The 19,942-nt window shown below is 34.8% G+C and overlaps 2 protein-coding genes across 4 annotated transcripts in view; one reads left to right on the top strand and one right to left on the bottom strand.

Annotated features, from left to right (window-relative positions):
• LOC139485099 (sodium- and chloride-dependent glycine transporter 2-like) overlaps nucleotides 1-19,942 on the top strand; it is a 124,290-nt gene that overhangs the window by 44,567 nt on the left and 59,781 nt on the right. The window contains exon 1 of one of the 2 annotated variants that reach the window (XM_071269219.1): nucleotides 16,612-16,719. The exons of the other annotated variant lie outside the window; for it this stretch is intronic. Coding sequence (XP_071125320.1) covers nucleotides 16,711-16,719 — 9 coding nt within the window. The 5' untranslated portion in view covers nucleotides 16,612-16,710. Of the gene's footprint in view, nucleotides 1-16,611; nucleotides 16,720-19,942 lie in introns of those variants that run through there. 2 annotated transcript variants of the gene reach the window in all.
• LOC139485103 (uncharacterized) lies at nucleotides 147-17,163 on the bottom strand. 2 transcript variants are annotated; one of them, XM_071269228.1, is made up of 5 exons: nucleotides 17,053-17,163; nucleotides 9,221-9,331; nucleotides 8,164-8,239; nucleotides 4,265-4,521; nucleotides 147-371 (listed from the first exon to the last, which is right to left on the bottom strand). In XM_071269228.1, the coding sequence occupies exons 1-5, from the start codon at nucleotides 17,053-17,055 to the stop codon at nucleotides 312-314; spliced, it is 507 nt and encodes a 168-aa protein (XP_071125329.1). In that variant the 5' UTR covers nucleotides 17,056-17,163; the 3' UTR covers nucleotides 147-311. The 2 variants fall into 2 exon arrangements, with proteins under 2 accessions (XP_071125329.1, XP_071125327.1); XM_071269226.1 differs by lacking the exon at nucleotides 17,053-17,163 and adding an exon at nucleotides 10,608-10,821.

Genomic DNA, 19,942 nt, shown 5'->3' with positions numbered 1-19,942 from the left:
GTTCGATAACGCGTTGTGACGTTGAACATTATAAACAAAAAACAGACAATAAATGCGTCTTTGCTATAGGAGTTGTCAAGTACGTGTTTTCAGATGATTGTAATGAAAAAAACAAATAGATACCAATCAAAAACAAATACTTAGTATCTAATTTGAATACATATTTAGAAAGAAAGCTACATTCTAACATGTATTTTTTTTAAACTACACGCTGTTAATAAATGTTCTAAAATATCTGAAAGTCAACTTTGGCATTATGTTGACAGGAAATAAGATAAATGTTTCTATTCCGCAAAGAAATGAACTAGATATCACCACCATACTGAGCTAAATGAGTTTCGTCTTTTGTCAACCCACTTGATCGATGTATCCTAAAAATAAAAATATATATAGTTAACACAAGTTGGCCTACAACATCTCCCGCCAACTGTTATAGCTCACTGTGTTTGGGTTGAATTGCCAATACACCTGTTTTGCATGTGCTGTGCGTATAATTTTGTTTTACTACAAACGAGACTGCAAATATGACTGAGCACCATTATATTAGTTGACGAGATTACCACCAGCTTACATATAACTAGAAGCCAGTGTTTTCTCAATACAAAGTCATGATCAAGAACAAAATGGGGTTTTTTTTTGTTTTGTTTTAAAAAAACGGCCAAATAATTCGACCCCTTGCCTCAAAAGAAATCGACGAACAGACAACAACTAAAAAGTATACAGAACACCAAGGTTCTCTAGAAGGGTACGTCTATCACCAAGGTTCTCTAGAAGGTACGTCTATCACCAAGGTTCTCTAGAAGGTACGTCTATCACCAAGGTTCTCTAGAAGGGTAAGTCTATCACCAAAGTTCTCTAGAAGGGTAAGTCTATCACCAAGGTTCTCTAGAAGGGTAAGTCTATCACCAAGGTTCTCTAGAAGGTACGTCTATCACCAAGGTTCTCTAGACGGTACGTCTATCACCAAGGTTCTGTCGAAGGGTAAGTCTATCACCAAGGTTCTCTAGAAGGTACGTCTATCACCAAGGTTCTCTAGAAGGGTACGTCTATCACCAAGGTTCTCTAGAAGGGTAAGTCTATCACCAAGGTTCTCTAGAAGGTACGTCTATCACCAAGGTTCTCTAGAAGGGTACGTCTATCACCAAGGTTCTCTAGAAGGGTAAGTCTATCACCAAGGTTCTCTAGAAGGTACGTCTATCACCAAGGTTCTCTAGAAGGGTAAGTCTATCACCAAGGTTCTCTAGAAGGTACGTCTATCACCAAGGTTCTCTAGAAGGGTACGTATATCACCAAGGTTCTCTAGAAGGGTAAGTCTATCACCAAGGTTCTCTAGAAGGTACGTCTATCACCAAGGTTCTCTAGAAGGTACGTCTATCACCAAGGTTCTCTAGAAGGGTAAGTCTATCACCAAGGTTCTCTAGAAGGTACGTCTATCACCAAGGTTCTCTAGAAGGGTACGTCTATCACCAAGGTTCTCTAGAAGGGTAAGTATATCACCAAGGTTCTCTAGAAGGTACGTCTATCACCAAGGTTCTCTAGAAGGTACGTCTATCACCAAGGTTCTCTAGAAGGGTAAGTCTATCACCAAGGTTCTCTAGAAGGTACGTCTATCACCAAGATTCTCTAGAAGGGTACGTCTATCACCAAGGTTCTCTAGAAGGGTAAGTCTATCACCAAGGTTCTCTAGAAGGTACGTCTATCACCAAGGTTCTCTAGAAGGTACGTCTATCACCAAGGTTCTCTAGAAGGGTAAGTCTAACACCAAGGTTCATTAGAAGGGTACGTCTATCACCAACGTTTTCTAGAAGGGTAAGTTTAACACCAAGGTTCACTAGAAGGGTACGTCTATCACCAACGTTCTCTAGAAGGGTACGTCTATTTGTAAATTTTCGGGTATGTAACAGTCCGTGAAAACATGTATTGGAAATGTTTACTCTGCTTCATTTTCAAATTTATTTATAGATTTTTAGATTTTAAAAACCCCGCGCTTCCACTTCAGGAATGAAAAAAATGGTTCATGCTATGTATCAAAAAATCAATAAAGTGTATTGATATGATATCTTCCAAGTAAGTTGAATTAAAGAAATTAAAAAAGGGGTACGCTTTTATTCTGTACTTTATCTCAAAATCACAAATAGGCAATCAATACAAATAATAGTTCACAACTTACTGCAAGTTTTCGACGACTCATATAATTATTACACATTATGCACAAGATATGTTAAAACATCATCAAATGGTTATATACAAATCAGTTATATGTGAAATGTACGTAGGTTTTATCCTCAAACGAATGCAGAGGGGCATTCAGTTTTACCTTTAAAAAAAAGTGTATTCGTCTGTATGTCCATACGTCGGTACGTTTCTCCGTATGTCCCGAAATTGGTTTCTGTTCTCTAATTTAACCACAACCAAATCTTCTGAAACTTATTTACAATATTCATTTATATCACCAAACAAGTGCGACTTTGGGTGGTATCATTTCCACCGTTCTTTAGTTATATCCCCTTATAAATTGAAAAGTTATTGAGTTTGCTGTTTCAAATTTCGACCTTTACTTTGCCTCTACCAAACGTTATGTTTATTACCACCAAACGCAGATCAAGTTCAAATTTGAATAGTGTCAATTAAAGTTAAACCATTCTTGTGATGCCTTTTAATAAATTAAAAGCATTCTATCACTTTTACTTTATTAGTTATCATGCCTATTTAAAACCGAAGACAAATGCATTATCCGCATTGAAACTTTAGAATGTACTGATAAGTTTCATTTTTACGCTCAAAGGTTTGAGCTAGTACATTTACTCTTGTTTACTAGTTTTTAGAATCCCATGGACATATTCTTCGTTAATTTTATTTGTAATCATCAGGAACGCCCAAACTAAAATGAAAGAAGAAACTTTTTAAGGTCTAAGGACACGGATGCCCCTCTCAAGCCTTGTAATTTTCGAAGTGAAAAGGTGGATAATATAGTTACAAATGGAAACGGGGAATGTGTCAAATGGTCAATAACCCGACAAAAGAGCAGGGAACAGCCTAAAGCCACCGATGGGATCTTCAACGCAACGAAAAATTGCGGAACTCGAAGGAGGGCCTCAATTTTAAAACTATCTAGAACGGTTATTGACATACTGCCGAAATGTATACTCTTTCTGCGTGTTGTGATCTTAGCATTTTCAGGAGTTTTATAAAATCTTGATCGATGAGGCAAAACTAAAGTGCGGCAAAGAAAAAGAAAACTATTTCCGAGTAATAAAGGGGCATAACTCAAGAACAGTTAGTGCCTAAATGCCAAAATTCGAACTATGACTGCGTGTTTAATCATTGTGTATAAGTTTTATAAAATATGGACGAGCAAAACTTAAGTTAGAGTGCAGAAACGAAAATATTGCAACATTCCAAGTTATAAAGCGGCATACCTCGAACAGTAAGTAACTCACTGCTTACGTACAAACTATTGTGTATAATTTTCATAAAGTTTAAGTTACAGTGTGGAAAAGGAAATTGGACGAACGGAAGGACGGACGGTTAAGAGTAACACTTTTAATGCTTCCGTTGACTATAGAGGGAGACTAAAAACTAGAGCCACGGACTTATACATACCAGATATTATAAGGAAATATACATGACCAAAAAAATCTACAAATTAAAGCAACAGTTGTATCAAAGAACAACGTAAACTGAAAAAAGTAAAACCTTGGTTTGTTGATAATTTCTAAATCAACACAGAAATCAAGTGCTATTAAAAAAACTGACACTTTATAAATTTGGAGCGCCTGAAGTGTTTTTCTGTATACGTATTTACTTTTGTGAGGTTTTTTTAAGTGATTAGGATTGTAGCACAATGTTGACTGCTGTATTATTGACATTTTAACCTATTATGTCTGTTTGTGTTTTTCACGCATCATCGTCAATATAATGGAAATTGATGCGAATATCATACAAGTGAGAGGTTTAGCTAGCTAGAAAACCAGCTTCAATCCACTATTTTCTTTTTAAGAAAATACCTGTACCAAATCAGGAATATGACAGTTGTTATCCATTTGTTTGATGTGTTTGAGCTTTTGATTTTGCCAATTGATTAGGGACTTTCCGTTTTGAGTTTTTCTCAGAGTTTAGTATTTTTGTGATTTTACCTTTTATCAGCCTATACTATGGTGTTATAAGAGATGATTAAATCGTTGCATTTGCATGTGATCATGTAGTTATATTTTAATCAGGGAATATTTACAGACTATAATTAAGATCAAACTGACACACTCACCGCTGAAGACTGTGTTTGATTCTGACAGGATAATGGAACGTCGAAGATTTTTTTATTACTAATTCCTGCCGCAACCCCTATGTAATGCATTTCGCCAACTGCAGTCTTTGTCTCTACATGCTGGGTTACTGGCACACAGCTTTCGTTCACAACAGATATTTCTATTGATGTTTGATTCAATGTGAACTGGTAGAAATTGACACTTAATTTATCCTGCCCAAAACCAAAGTATGAGGATAGTAACATTTTAGCGTTAGCTGTACAAAAAAGAAGAAATTAAATTCTCGACTTAAGGAAATACAAAAATATCATTGTATGGTACACAATATGATTTTTGGCAGGAAATTATTCTAAGCAAGAGTAATATAAAACTGTAAATGTGCATGGGGTTGTCTGTGATTTATGGAAGTCATCTTGTAATCAGGGTCAAGATTATCATTAATTACCGACTGTGTGATTGGTTAATGATATCTTATTGAACAATGGGGAATGAACGCATGTTAAGATTCGCCAGCATTCTCCCAAAATTGCACTGAATGCTAGCGGGCGGCAGTTATTGGTTTTGTCAAGAAAAGTGAAAATTCTAAATTCTAACATCTATGTGGAATGAGACAGAAGATAATGTTGGAAGAGAAAGATGCAATAGATATAAAAGATATTGTTCGGAAGGTAAAGGTCACCTTAAATAAATGTATATATAGTCACCGTTAAATATCATTAATACTTTTAAATTAGCTTCATTTATAGCACAATTAATTTCATCTAAAATTTGTACATTATAAATTTGTTCAATAAGTATTTATTAATATGTCATTCATTTATGCACGAATTATAATATTGTTAAAGTATGTTAATGTGCGAAGGGCGGTAAAAAAATTAAGGTTTCGATGATACCAAACTTTTGGATGAATTTGCAAGTTTAAGTGGAGATACATGGCCTCCGTGACAATATTCACTGTTAATGTAAATTCCATTATTATGCCCGCGTCACACTGTCCCGATTTTTATATACGATGGACACCCGAATGCGAAAAATGCAAGTTCGTACGAAGTTGGTCCCGATCTCGTTAAAATACCAAAAAAGTGACCGAAGCAAGTACGATGAATAACGAAGTCTATACGATGGTGCCGAAATTATATACGATAGCAAAAGATGGACATACGAAGGTTAACCGAAGACGGGTATTTAAGCTTTATATCTCAACCGAAGCCTACACGATGGATCACGAAGGCTACACGATGGATTACGAAGGCTACACGATGGATTTCGATGATGGCGCGATGGCCATACGATGTCTAAAAGACGTCGTGTACAGCTTTTTGTCTAATTCTTATAAAACTTAGTTTATTATCCCCTCGCCTACTACATGTAAGTTGCGTGTAGATAAAATTGTTATGGACACTCTAGAACCAAAATGCTCAAAACTTGGTATGGTGTTACTCGTTAAGAATATCTTAAGCGCTATTGACTTTACAGTTCAAAAGTCAATGTCACAGTGGCAGTTGTAATACAAGGCAATATCACCCTTGTGGACACTCTAAAACCAATATGCTTCAAAAGATTTTAACCACATTTGGTATATTGTTCCTCCTTGTAATGATCTGCCATTTTTTACGTTCAAGGCCAAAGGTCAAGGTCATGCAGAGGGACTTGTATTTTCTCCTTGAAATAGCATAATACACAGGAAATTGGCTGCTTTTTTTTACCTGCTGGTTCTAAAGACAATATTAAAGGTATTTCCAGTTACTTAATGTTTTGGTCGATTTCTAAAAAAATAGTTTATGTATCAAATATACATATTCAATTTAATATTTTCTGCATGTGTCATATACAAATATAGTGTCGATATTTGTCCCCAATATGTTACATACGAGGGGATGCCACGCTCGGCATTGCCTTGTTTGAACTGTAAAATGTGTGCACTAGTCTGAATAATCACCCATAATTATGCCCATGTTTACTGATCTATCTTAAAGGTAAGGTAATGGGTTCGTTGATTCATTTTATTCAAAAAGAGCTCTTTCCAGGAGAATATCATAATAATATAGACAAAAGGAAGGATGTGGGGAAAGCAACAAATGCGGCAAAATATGATACATAGAAAACAAAATGGTTATGGAGTAAACATTCGTGTGACAACAACTCAGACGATACATAAAAAAATCAGAATAATGAGGAAAAAGTTGGTTTCCCTATATACGTGTACCTGCAGTGTTGGTGTACGAGGCGCGTTTATGATTTTCATTATGTTACTTGATATGAAAAATTGACAAAAAATAATATTTTACTTGTAAAAGTAAATCCTGAGCCTGTAATAGCTGCTCTTCTTGTTCAATTTGAATTAATAGAAACAACGCTGTCGCCTTTCTTGATCTCATAGAATCATATGATATGAGCTTCATGTGTTGTGAACGTCTTTCTTAACTGTCGTATCAGACTGACCAGTGCATATCGCGCATGGCACTTTAAATGTATTTTAGCGCGAAAAATAAGTTACATTTAGCTGGATTTATTGCCGTCTTAGTTCCATCTTGTCGCCTTTGTACTTTTATTCCATGGCAACACGACGGGAATACGAGGTCTTCACGAAGTCGTGTTGCCATCGTAAGACCTTCGGGTAGCTTCGTGATTCATTCGTGTAGACATCGTAATGTCAAAACTGCCCGATGGAAACGATGGAAACACGAATGCAATACGATGTTCAAAGATGCATTCCCGATGACATTACGATTGTGAGGATTGTGATACGAACTCAACATCGGACGCACCTTCGGGGATTTTTAAACATGTTAAAAAATTAAGAACCCTTCCCGAAGTTGTCCCCGATGGCTAGAAAAAGTGGCCGATGGTTCTACGATGGTAAAAGATGGCACTACGAATAGCCCGATCTGGATACGATCAGTCCCGATTTTGAAAATTTCCATAATCGTGTACGTTGCCAACGCAGGCGTTAATGTTTTTCACACTTTCAAGGCAGATCGGTATTTAAACTATTTATTCATTTTGGTGGTGACTATATACCATGCGATAATCAGAAAATATGTGTTGTAATATCGCATCATTCTCTGACTACATGTTATATACATTTATGATGTAAGTCAAGTGATCAATGTGCTTAGTGCTGAGGTATTCCAAAAGTTCGGTTTGATGGTCTTCAACACTGAAATCGCGTTAGGAATATAACTTTTCTGTAAACATCGAAGTCTAATGTAACCTTAAAGCTTTAGGGTTTTAATTGGATTTTTTTCATTTTCAAAGAATACACCTAAACATATATACTGTATGTATTATGCAACAAAAGCTGTAAAAAGGCTGTTGATATACTGCATGTGTGAACTATTCGTTCTAGGCAATTGTGATGCCCGGAATTTTTAATTCGTAGCTGATAAGAAGTAATATAAAGCTAAAATCGAGGAGAAAAGACAGTAAAAATAAACACAATAGCATGCCAAAATAAAGAAAGATAGATAAACAAAGTTCCACATATCGAGTAGTACACAGGGGCGGATCAAGACATTTTCATAAGGGGGCACTGACTGCCTAAGAGGGGGCCCAATCCAGTCATGCTTCATTGATACCTATATATATAATCAACCGACCGTTCGCGCATTCAAGGACGAAAAGTTGCTATGGTTTATATTAACTTAGATTGCATCAGTTGTAACTTAAGAGATCAAGAAGCACAGTAACCAATATCAATCATGATACAGCTCATTGCGATCTCGATTATCAAGAGTTAGTACAACTTTGTCTGTTAACAAACCTCAAAGAATGCATCAGATTTCAAAAATAGATTTTGGTTATGCTGCCTAAACGTTTTAACTGTGTAGTTTTGAACTCAAAGATTTTCCCTGCTTAAAACATTAATGAAACTTATACAAATATTTAACTGACTTACATGGAATGCATGTCGTTACGTTTCCTTCTAACGGTGTTATCTTGCAGGTTCCAGCTTTAACTGCATATTGTTTGCCCTACAAATATTAGATATGACGTGCCTTTTTTATAAATAAACTAAAATACAAGACAAAGTGACTTTAATTGCTCTGTTCAGTTGTTATCGTATGAACTAAAATATTTTAAAAGGTATGTGCTGTTTCTATTTGACGTAGACTCCACATCTGTTTTGTATGTTATTTGAAACAACCACACACACACACTCACACAAACTTAGAATTATACTGGCAAGGTTTTATAGATAAGTCCTTATAGCGATAAATCCTTTTCTAATTAGGCAGCAAAGTTAGCAAATCTTTTAATCATTTAAAATAGAGAAGTACGATGACCTATTATTATTTCTAAAGGTTTTGTTTATTTCATTGTTTGATCGTTGGATTAATTATGATAAAGATAGATTTGAAATTTCCACTTTACAAAACAGAGGCGAAAAATATCAGAGGGACAGTCAAACTCATAAGTCGAAAATAAGACAACAACGCAGCTAGTGGATACTTGAGAAAACTATCAGCAGTTGAACAAAAATACAAAAAACGAAACATAGAACACGTACGACTGAGCAACACAACCACTATCAAAAACTGGGGGCAGCAGATCTCGTGTGTTTTGGAAGGGTAAGCAGATCCTGATCCACATGTGAGACTCGTCGTGTTGATCATGTAAGTACAAACCCGTTGATAAGCCTCATTAAGAAATTACTAAATAGAAAGTATAACTCATATATTTCGCTGTTCTTCATACATCTTACATTTTCTTGTACGAATTGAGTTTCACAGCTTTAGTTCCGTCAAATGAATAAGTTAAAAGAAAAAATTAAGATTATAATTGCCAAACCAGGCGAGCTAGACCAAAATTGTTTTACCATCTTCAGAGGTACACTATTGTCTAATTTGATGATTCTACCGTTAAAAAAGAGTGGTTCCAATTTGCACTCCTGAAAAGTGTATTTCATACCAAGAAACTGTAATATGTTTATTTTGAGTAGTTAGTTAGCCTACCTTTGAATAATCCTGTAACACCTGTTCATACCATTCTGACTCGTCGACTCCAATATGACCAACATAAGCGACTTTCTGATTGGTGGCATCAAAAGACATATTGTAAAACTCCTGAACAAATATAACTAATATATATAATATCGAATGTTCCATCAATTATTCAACAACTATAATTATACAAGTTTAACCATGTGAGCATTTGGACCATGTACTAGACACTATTTTTATTGAGACAATATTTCGCTTTAGTGCTGACCCTAAGCATATGTGCCGAATACATTTGTGCGAGAACAGGATTATAAAAGAATGTGGACAATATGTTCGTATAGTCCGGGATAGTCCATAAATTATTATTCTGAGTCATTTTTTATGAGCTTCTTCAAATCTCTTTTAACAGAGGAAAATATGATAGGCCAACTTGTTCAAATATACATGATTTGTTTCATTTGCAATTTTGTATTTGATCGGGAATCAACAAGAATAATAACTATATCGTTCCCTTTGTTATTATGTCAGCAGCATTTCACTTTAAGCTTATTAGATAGGACACTAGTTTGGATACTAGTATAATTTGTTTCTATATTATGACCATTAATTAGTGTACCACATTCAACAAGTCCCGTCCGAAGAAAACAGAGTAATTTTTATATCAGTTGTTCTTTTGCTTTGTAAACAAGCCCATGCTTGAAATCAAATGTTTGCACATGCGTATAATGACTACTGCAGAACAATTAAATTAATGTGTTTCATTTACTTAAAACACTTTAAACTTAAACTCTTAACTGAATCGAGGCACAAGCTGTTACTAACTACAATTGTGTCACAATTTATAATTGACATATTGACCTAGATACGACAAAGTTCATGTTGGCTGAACAATCCCTCTCCCTCTGAAAAACACACTGCATGCCGTGTTCACAACATAAAAGGGAGGTTCACGGAAGAGCCTACACAAACGCTCTACACCAATACACATAGGACATAGCAATTACCGTAATTGTCCTGATCAGAATCGAAATAACTGCATGATGCAAGCTATATACTTAAATTATTGTAGTTTTAACATTGGTAGGCATTATATTCATGTTTTATTTTTGCCCTCACTATTGTTCGGGCAAAATTAATCACGAATATAACGCATACCCATGATAAAACTACAATAAAGTATAGCTTGCATAAAATATATCTTAATACTTGTATCCGCAACTTGATTTACTTTCGACTTAATGAATTTAAGAAAAAAAAACTACATCAACAAACACTTACCAAAAGAAAGTAATACTATCAAATTGCATTTTACTGCATTCAAATATCGTGTTTCTACAGGAAGAACTTTGTATTCATTTGTAACCAGTATACTTCGATACTCAAATGACATAAAACGTACCCAACCAGCACTAAGTCGGCCATCTTCAATTTCTCCAAATTTTATTGCCAATCGTCCTTCCCATTGGTCTGGAACGCAACAACATTCAACAAACGCCAGTTTCAACGAAAACAAGAAAAGAATTTTCAATTTACTTTCCTGGACCATTTTAAATTAACAAATTTCGTTAATAAAGTAAATATATATCTTTATTTTCCCCTTATCACTTCATAATGTACATATTATATGTATTTACCTAGTACTGATTACAAATCATATCTAAACTCGAACTATCTACCACAATTTTCAGTTTACAGGGTATTAAAAAAAGTGTGTAAATATCCAGGATAATGTTTTTCTGTTATAAAATACAGTGTGTATGTGTAGGTGACAAGGAAGTATTTACTGGCCCACAGGCATAATGATAGCGTTTTTAAAATTTTCCCAACTTTCTAACACAGCCCAAATTTTTAACTGAACTACTTGCATTATAATATTCAGAAATGAATTTGAATATATATCATGCCCATTTACTTTTTGTTGTTGTTATCCTTAAAAACCTAAGGCCTCTATAGTCTTTTTAGGTCTTTTATCGTCCAGTGAATACAAAATTAAAAAAAATCTATAAAATTAATTTTCATCTATATGTATACTTGTATTGTCTACACCTCATTCATTCCTCAGTTGTTGAAACTTTGTTCAGTTGATACTTAAGTATTCTGACCAATCTGTCTGTTCAGATACATATATACACAAAAGACAGAGCAACCTAAATTTCGGAATTCAAATACTCTGTGCGTCCTGTAGGAAATATCAACTTAGGAGATAACTGTATTGTATTTTAAGCTCCGACGGCATCAATTGGGGATTTAATGGTTGCAAATTAAGTTTACTGGCGACGCGTTAGCGGAGACAGTAAACGGGTATTTGCGACAATCAAATCACCAATTGATGCCGTCGGAGCTAAAAATACAATATTGTTATCTTCATTCTAATAAAACTGACAGAAAACAATGTTAAAACATGTATTTAAAATCTGTCATATGCCGCCTGCGCTTGCGCGTACGTCCCATAGCATCAATTGTCAATTGATGCCATGTAAATAAGTGACGTTATCCAAGTTAGACATTGAACGTAAGTAGTGGAACATTGGAGTTCAATTATAAAAAAGAAGATGTAGTATGATTGCCAAAGAGACCAAAATGACACAGAGATTAACACCAGTCCTATAATGTTGAAGTTGGTCATAACACTAATATTACGAGAGAAAATCGTTCATGACGATGCTGTGAAATGTTGATATAATTGAGTTCTAGTTGGTCCAGCTTATAATAGATTGGTTTGAACTCAATTTTTACCAAACGTTAATTGTGACCTTTACATAATTTATGGGGTCTGTACTTTATGGTTTATCTTCATGGTGGGATGCTAGTGAAGGGTGATAAATTCGCCACTGACCATATCATTTGTCGGAAGTGTTCCTCAACTTAAGTTCGCCAATGACCATATCATTTGACGGAAGTGTTCCTCACTTTAAGTTCGTCAGTGACCATATCATTTGACGGAGTATTTCTCACTTTAAGTTCGCCAGTGACCATATCATTTGACGGAGTGTTCCTCGCTTTAAGTTCGCCAGTGACCATATCATTTGACGGAGTGTTCCTCACTTTAAGTTCGCCAGTGACCATATCATTTGACGGGAGTGTTCCTCACTAGTGAAGGGTGGTGAGTTCGCCAGTGAACATATCATTTGACGGAGTGTTCCTCACTTTAAGTTCGCCAGCGACCATATCATTTGACGGAGTGTTCCTCACTTTAAGTTCGCCAGTGACCATATCATTTGACGGGAGTGTTCCTCACTAGTGAAGGGTGGTGAGTTCGCCAGTGACCATATCATTTGACGGGAGTGTTCCTCACTAGTGAAGGGTGGTGAGTTCGCCAGTGACCATATCATTTAACGGGAGTGTTCCTCACTAGTGAAGGGTGGTGAGTTCGCCAGTGACCATATCATTTGACGGGAGTGTTCCTCACTAGTGAAGGGTGGTGAGTTCGCCAGTGACCATATCATTACGTTACGGAATCGACACACCTTATTATGTAAGTATTCCGGTCATCTTTACTGTCAAATTATTGATATTTTAAAAGTAAAAGATGTGATATGATAGCCAATGAGACAACTCTCAAACAGTGAATCAGAAATAAACAACTATTATAATAGGTCACCGTATTGGCCTTCAACAACGAGAAAAGCCCAAACCGCAAAGTCAGCTCTTACTAACCCCGAATGACAAATGTAAAACAATTCAAACGAGAAAACTTACGGCCTAATTTATGTACAAGTTAAGGAGCCTTCGGAGTTCGATTTTTGAATAATTACATTAGATGTATGTTTCATTATTATACGTTATTTTGATTGGTTAACGAAATCTCGCGTCATTCTTCATTTCAAAATGAATTGCATGAATTGTAACATACAATAAATTAAATGATGACAGGAGTTTTTACCAATAAAGTACACAGGTAAATAAATGAAAAACTTGATAGTAATTGTGTTTTTATGATCATAGCAAAAAAAATGTAATTATAAGTACTATATGTTTCTTTTAGTAAGTTCATAGGGTTGTAAAAGCGTTGACCGTGCGTACATTTATAGAATGAAGCGCAAAATTTACTTGGGTAAACCCTTTTTCCCAATTAAATTACAAAAAAGAAGCATTTATTTCTTGAATACTTTGATAGATTTTGTCACAAATTCATTTATGAAACACAAATTTCAAAATAAAAATAAGGAGATATGATTGCCAATGAGACAACTATCCACCAAAGTTCAAATGAAGTGGATTCAAAGTTTTTTACACACATTTATCCCCAGGTTAATTGTTACAGTAAACAGTTCGATATATCCTAAACAATCGTAAAGTTGAGATACCGAAAGATTTATTCATCCGCAGATTTTTTTTAAAACAGGTACCTTTAATTTTTAAACTAGTCATTTTCGTTTGTAAGTTAATGTATTCATTGAGGTTACAAAGATTGTCATTCTACAACGCCACATCATGTTTTATATTCCCGGTGACATCTGAAGATGTCAGTCCATTGGATACTTAACTAATACGACCTGAATATATCCTTTTGTACCTATCGAGGTGAAACCTAACTGATGAATATGTACTATTTAGTAACCAACTAAGTACATTATTGCCAAAAATGATATAAAAATAATGTATTTTCTGTAATGGCCCTGTTTTTTTGCTGTAATGGCCCTGTTTTTTCTGTAATGGCCCTGTTTTTCTGTAATGGCCCTGTTTTTTTCTGTAATGTCCCTGTTTTTCTGTAATGGCCCTGTATTAATGCCCGGTTTGTCTGTATACAGCACCGTTTGGGTTTTTAATAAAGTTAATAAAATTAAGTTGTAAAGCACGGCTGGTAATCTACACACGCAGAACATTTGGTTCTGCAATGAAAACCGTGAGAGGATTTTCCGGTTGTGCTTGAGTGGAGTAATTGTCACCGCTTCAAAAGGTATGTACCTTTCTAAATCTCAATTTTCTTATTCAACTGATCAAAATATTGAAAATCAGAGAATGCTATGCTGTGGTGAATACTTTAACGAAGAAATACATGTATCATTTACTGTTGTACGTAGAGTTGAACTCTTACAAAATCAGTTGCCCCACGAGAAATCGCCTAAAAAAGTGACATTTTAATTTTAAAATGTTCTATTTACAGACCTACAAGTTCAAATTTAGTTTTTTTTTAGGGCAATGGGTATGAATGTTGTTTTTGGCGGCGTGTACGGTGTCCGGTGTTGATAGACATCTTAATAATTCCAAAAACTACATTTTTTCATTAAGTCATGCGTGAGGGGATCGGTTCTGATTGAGGACATCGTGAATGCGTGAGGGGAAGTACAGAATTTTTTTTTAATCTTTGGCTTTGTGACTTTTGTTGACTCAATAAATGTGATCAATGCTGATTAAAAATCATCACAGATTTCTCCTTATACTTTAACAGATGTAAATTGATCACTGATTCAATAAAATCAAACTATTTAAAATTGTTTGCTCAAATTCAGAAAATGCCATTATTCAAAGGTAAAAGGAAAAGAGGACTAAAATTGACTCTCTACAAAAAGCCATGGAGATAAAAGTTATCCCAGCCCTCGAAGCGAACTAAACCCTGTCGGAGTAGTCCTGTCGTCAAATATACGTCACAGAGATCACCACATATATTAAAGAAAAGTATATCGCCGATCAAAACTTCAACACTTATATATATTAGACGTAATCTGTTCACCCAAAATCACGAAATTTCCGAAACAAAAAGGGCAGATATACAGAATTTATTATTCACGAACATCGATGTAAGTAAGCCAAGATAATCTCGAGGAAGACCATAAGGAAGAGCATGTATTAGACAACGAAGAAGACATAGAAGAAGTCACAGAAGAAGACCACGTAGTAGACCACGAGAAAGACCAAATGGAAGACATTGAGGAAGAACATAAAGTTTTTCAAAGTGCTTTAGATAAACTCTCAGACGAAGGGAAAAGTGAAAGATTTTTTATTTTTTTTTCATTAGTGGACGTTTTCCTTTAAAGCAACATTGCATTGGACCTGTTTTTGGACATTGTTGAGTGGTTTGAAAAGGACGAATCAAGATGAATGAGATACTCCCCAACATCTCTGCAGTATTTTTGATTATCGTTGACAACATTTTTTGTTTTTATTCTTCGTGAAACATATTATTAAACCCTAGGTTCCAACAATTTATTTCAATATCAATCTCAGTGATTTTTTTAGCACACATTATGTGTTTTTTCATGAACAATGTAGACTTATTTAGGTAAGTTTCAACGACTCATAGCTTGCATATAAAGATATGATTTGTACTTCCCCTCACGCATTCACGATGTACTCAATCAGAACCGATCCCCTCACGCATGACTTATTGAAAAAATGTAGTTTTTTGAATTATTAAGACGTATATCAACACCGGACAGCGTACACGCCGCCAAAAACAACATTCATACCCATTGCCCTAAAAAAAACTAAATTTGAACTTGTAGGTCTGTAAATAGAACCATTTTAAAATTAAAATGTCACTTTTTTAGGCGATTTCTCGTGGGGCAACTGATTATGTAAGAGTTCAACTCTACGTACAACAGTAAATGATACATGTATTTCTTCGTTAAAGTATTCACCACAGCATAGCATTCTCTGATTTTCAATATTTTGATCAGTTGAATAAGAAAATTGAGATTTAGAAAGGTACATACCTTTTGAAGCGGTGACAATTACTCCACTCAAGCACAACCGGAAAATCCTCTCACGGTTTTCATTGCAGAACCAAATGTTCTGCGTGTGTAGATTACCAGCCGTGTAAAGAGTATAATATATTTTGTATTTTATTTAATTTAGTAACCAGCAACCAACATTAAAGAACCATATATGGGATCACTGTTCATCCTGTTTTTCAACACATAACTTCTGTCAACTTAATATGTTGGATATTTGGTATATTAACACATACACTTTTATTCAGTTGGTTAATAAATGTATTAAGAAATGGGTGTTTTTATAATGGCTCTGTTATATGTCCTCGGTCAGTAATAATGGCCTCGGATGTCTGCAATGTCCCTCGGCGTTGCCTCGGGCCATTACAGACTTCCTCGACCATTATTACAGACCTTGGACATATAACAGGGCCATTATAAAAACACCCATTCATTAATACTATAGTAATAAATAATAGCAGATATTAGAGACTTCTGATAAAAGCTAGTATTACTTAACCGGTTATTACTTATAAGAATTTAAACCTAAAAATGAGGAAAGAATCGGGTAAAAAATGTTACGCAATTCTAAAGACAAGTAAACTGTTTTACGATGGTAACAAATAAAGGGAGATTATCTAATAAAACCTTTGTGAACGGTGAATTTTTCGAGGATCTGTGATTATTGCCTCACACCCTCGGGTATAAATTTTGACTAAATAAGACCAAATTTGACAACAACAAAGATAAAAAAGCTAAAAGTTTTCCAATATTCCCCTTGAGATCCTCTTTCTTGACAGCTTTTGTTGATTGTAGTGTTGAATTTGTATTTGTTATTGGCCACTCGTCATGTCAAACGTGAGTACAACTAAAAATCTAGTAGTTTCCTAAATTGAAATTTTCAGTAAACTTAATGAAAGATAAATCTTGCGGCATTTGAATCTGATGCCTTTTTTTATAAAGTTTTAATTTGTTTAATCATCATTATAATTTAATGACATGATCAGTCTGTATCAACTTTTTTTCTCACAATATAACAAAGTCACAGTATTAACAGTAAAATTATAAATTATCGTATTATATTACGGAAATAAAGAGGAATTAAACTAAGACGGATTTAAGATTAAACCAAGCCAATGAGTACACGCAATATTAATTACATAGTAATATATAGCCTAGGCACATGTTTACCATGTTTACTATGGGTTGTTTTTGTGTTGAACTTCTTTTGTTATCTTTTAAACCGTTTCGATACTCTTCAGTGCGTAATAAAGAATGAAGTTTATCGTGATATTATCTACTTTCATTTAGTTTGTCCAATTGTTGATTTTAAAGAGTTGAAACCCCGCAATGCCCATATGTCCGTGTTAAGTCAAAAACATCTTATTGGGTGTTTTTTGTTTAATTTGGCGTTGATGGTAAATCTTTACCTTAGAGTGCGATACATTTTTCGATTCGTTGATAACTGAAAGTTGATATCTAATGACATATCCCCCGGGCCACATCTCTTTCTATCGATATAGTTTTACATGTAAACAAAGTACCGAGTAACATACTAAATTCAGTACAACACAAATCATAAATGAGGTCCATTGACATTGATACTGAAGGTACATATCAGTACAACACAAATCATAAATGAGGCACATTGACATTGATACTGAGGGTACATATCAGTACAACACAAATCATAAATGAGAAAAATTGACATTGATACTGAAGGTACACATCAGTACAACACAAAACATAAATGAGGTACATTGACAATTGATACTGAAGGTACACATCAGTACAACACAGATCATAAATGAGGTCCATTGACATTGATACTGAAGGTACACATCAGTACAACACAGATCATTAATGAGGTACATTGACATTGATACTGCAGGTACACATCAGTACAACACAGATCATAAATGAGGTACATTTACATTGATACTGAAGGTACACATCAGTAGAACACAAATCATAAATGAGGTACACTGACATTGATACTGAGGGTACACATCAGTACAACACAAATCATAAATGAGGTCCATTGACATTGATACTGAAGGTACACATCAGTAGAACACAAATCATAAATGAGGTACACTGACATTGATAATGAAGGTACAAATCAGTACAACACAGATCATAAATGAGGTACATTGACAATTGATACTGAAGGTACACATCAGTACAACACAAATCATAAATGAGGCACATTGACATTGATACTGAGGGTACACATCAGTACAACACAAATCATAAATGAGAAACATTGACATTGCTACTGAAGGTACACATCAGTACAACACAGATCATAAATGAAAAACATTGACATTGATACTGAAGGTACACATCAGTACAGCACAGATCATAAATGAGTTACATTGACATTGATACTGAAGGTACACATCAGTACAACTCAAATCATAAATGAGGTCCATTGACATTGATACTGAGGGTACACATCAGTACAACACAGATCATACATGAGGTACATTTACATTGATACTGAAGGTACAAATCAGTACAACACAGATCATAAATGAGGTACATTGACAATTGATACTGAAGGTACACATCAGTACAACACAAATCATAAATGAGGTCCATTGACATTGACATTGATACTGAGGGTACACATCAGTACAACACAGATCATACATGAGGTTTATTGACATTGATACTGAAGGTACAAATCAGTACAACATAGATCATAAATGAGGTACATTGACAATTGATACTGAAGGTACACATCAGTACAACACAAACCATAAATGAGGTACACTGACATTGATACTGAAGGTACACATTAGTACAACACAAATCATAAATGAAGTACATTGACAATTGATACTGAAGGTACACATCAGTACAACACAAACCATAAATGAGGTACACTGACATTGATACTGAAGGTACACATTAGTACAACACAAATCATAAATGAAGTACATTGACAATTGATACTGAAGGTACACATCAGTACAACGCAAATCATAAATGAGGTCCATTGACATTGACATTGATACTGAAGGTACACATCAGTACAACACAAATCATAACTGAGGTCCATTGACATTGATACTGAAGGAACACATCAGTACAACACAGATCATAAATGAGGTACATTGACATTGATACTGAAGTTACACATCAGTATAACACAAATCATACATGAGGTACATTGACAATTGATACTGAAGGTACACATCAGTACAACACAGATCATAAATGAGGTACATTGACATTGATACTGAAGGTACACATTAGTACAACACAAATCATAAATGAGAAACATCGAAATTGATACTGAAGGTACACATCAGTACAACACAAATCATAAATGAGGTACACTGACATTGATACTGAAGGTACACATTAGTACAACACAAATCATAAATGAGAAACATCGAAATTGATACTGAAGGTACACATCAGTACAACACAAATCATAAATGAGGTACACTGACATTGATACTGAAGGTACACATCAGTACAACACAGATCATAAATGAGGTACATTGACATTGATACTGAAGGTACACATCAGTACAACTCAAATCATAAATGAGGTACACTGACATTGATACTGAGGGTACACATCAGTATAACACAAATCATACATGAGGTACATTGACAATTGATACTGAAGGTACACATCAGTACAACACAGATCATAAATGAGGTACATTGACTTTGATACTGAAGGTACACATCAGTACAACACAAATCATAAATGAGGTACACTGACATTGATACTGAAGGTACACATCAGTACAACACAAATCATACATGAGGTACATTGACAATTGCTACTGAAGGTACACATCAGCAGAACACAAATCATAAATGAGGTACACTGACATTGATAATGAAGGTACAAATCAGTACAACACAGATCATAAATGAGGTACATTGACATTGATACTGAAGGTACACATCAGTACAACACAAATCATTAATGAGAAACATTGAAATTGATACTGAAGGTACACATCAGTACAACATAAATCAAAAATGAGGCACATTGACATTGATACTGAAGGTACACATCAGTACAACACAGATCATAAATGAGGTACATTGA

The sequence above is a fragment of the Mytilus edulis genome, chromosome 8 (assembly GCF_963676685.1).
Source record: "Mytilus edulis chromosome 8, xbMytEdul2.2, whole genome shotgun sequence".
Lineage (NCBI taxonomy): Eukaryota > Metazoa > Mollusca > Bivalvia > Mytilida > Mytilidae > Mytilus > Mytilus edulis.
This window is presented reverse-complemented; position numbering and strand designations above follow the sequence as displayed.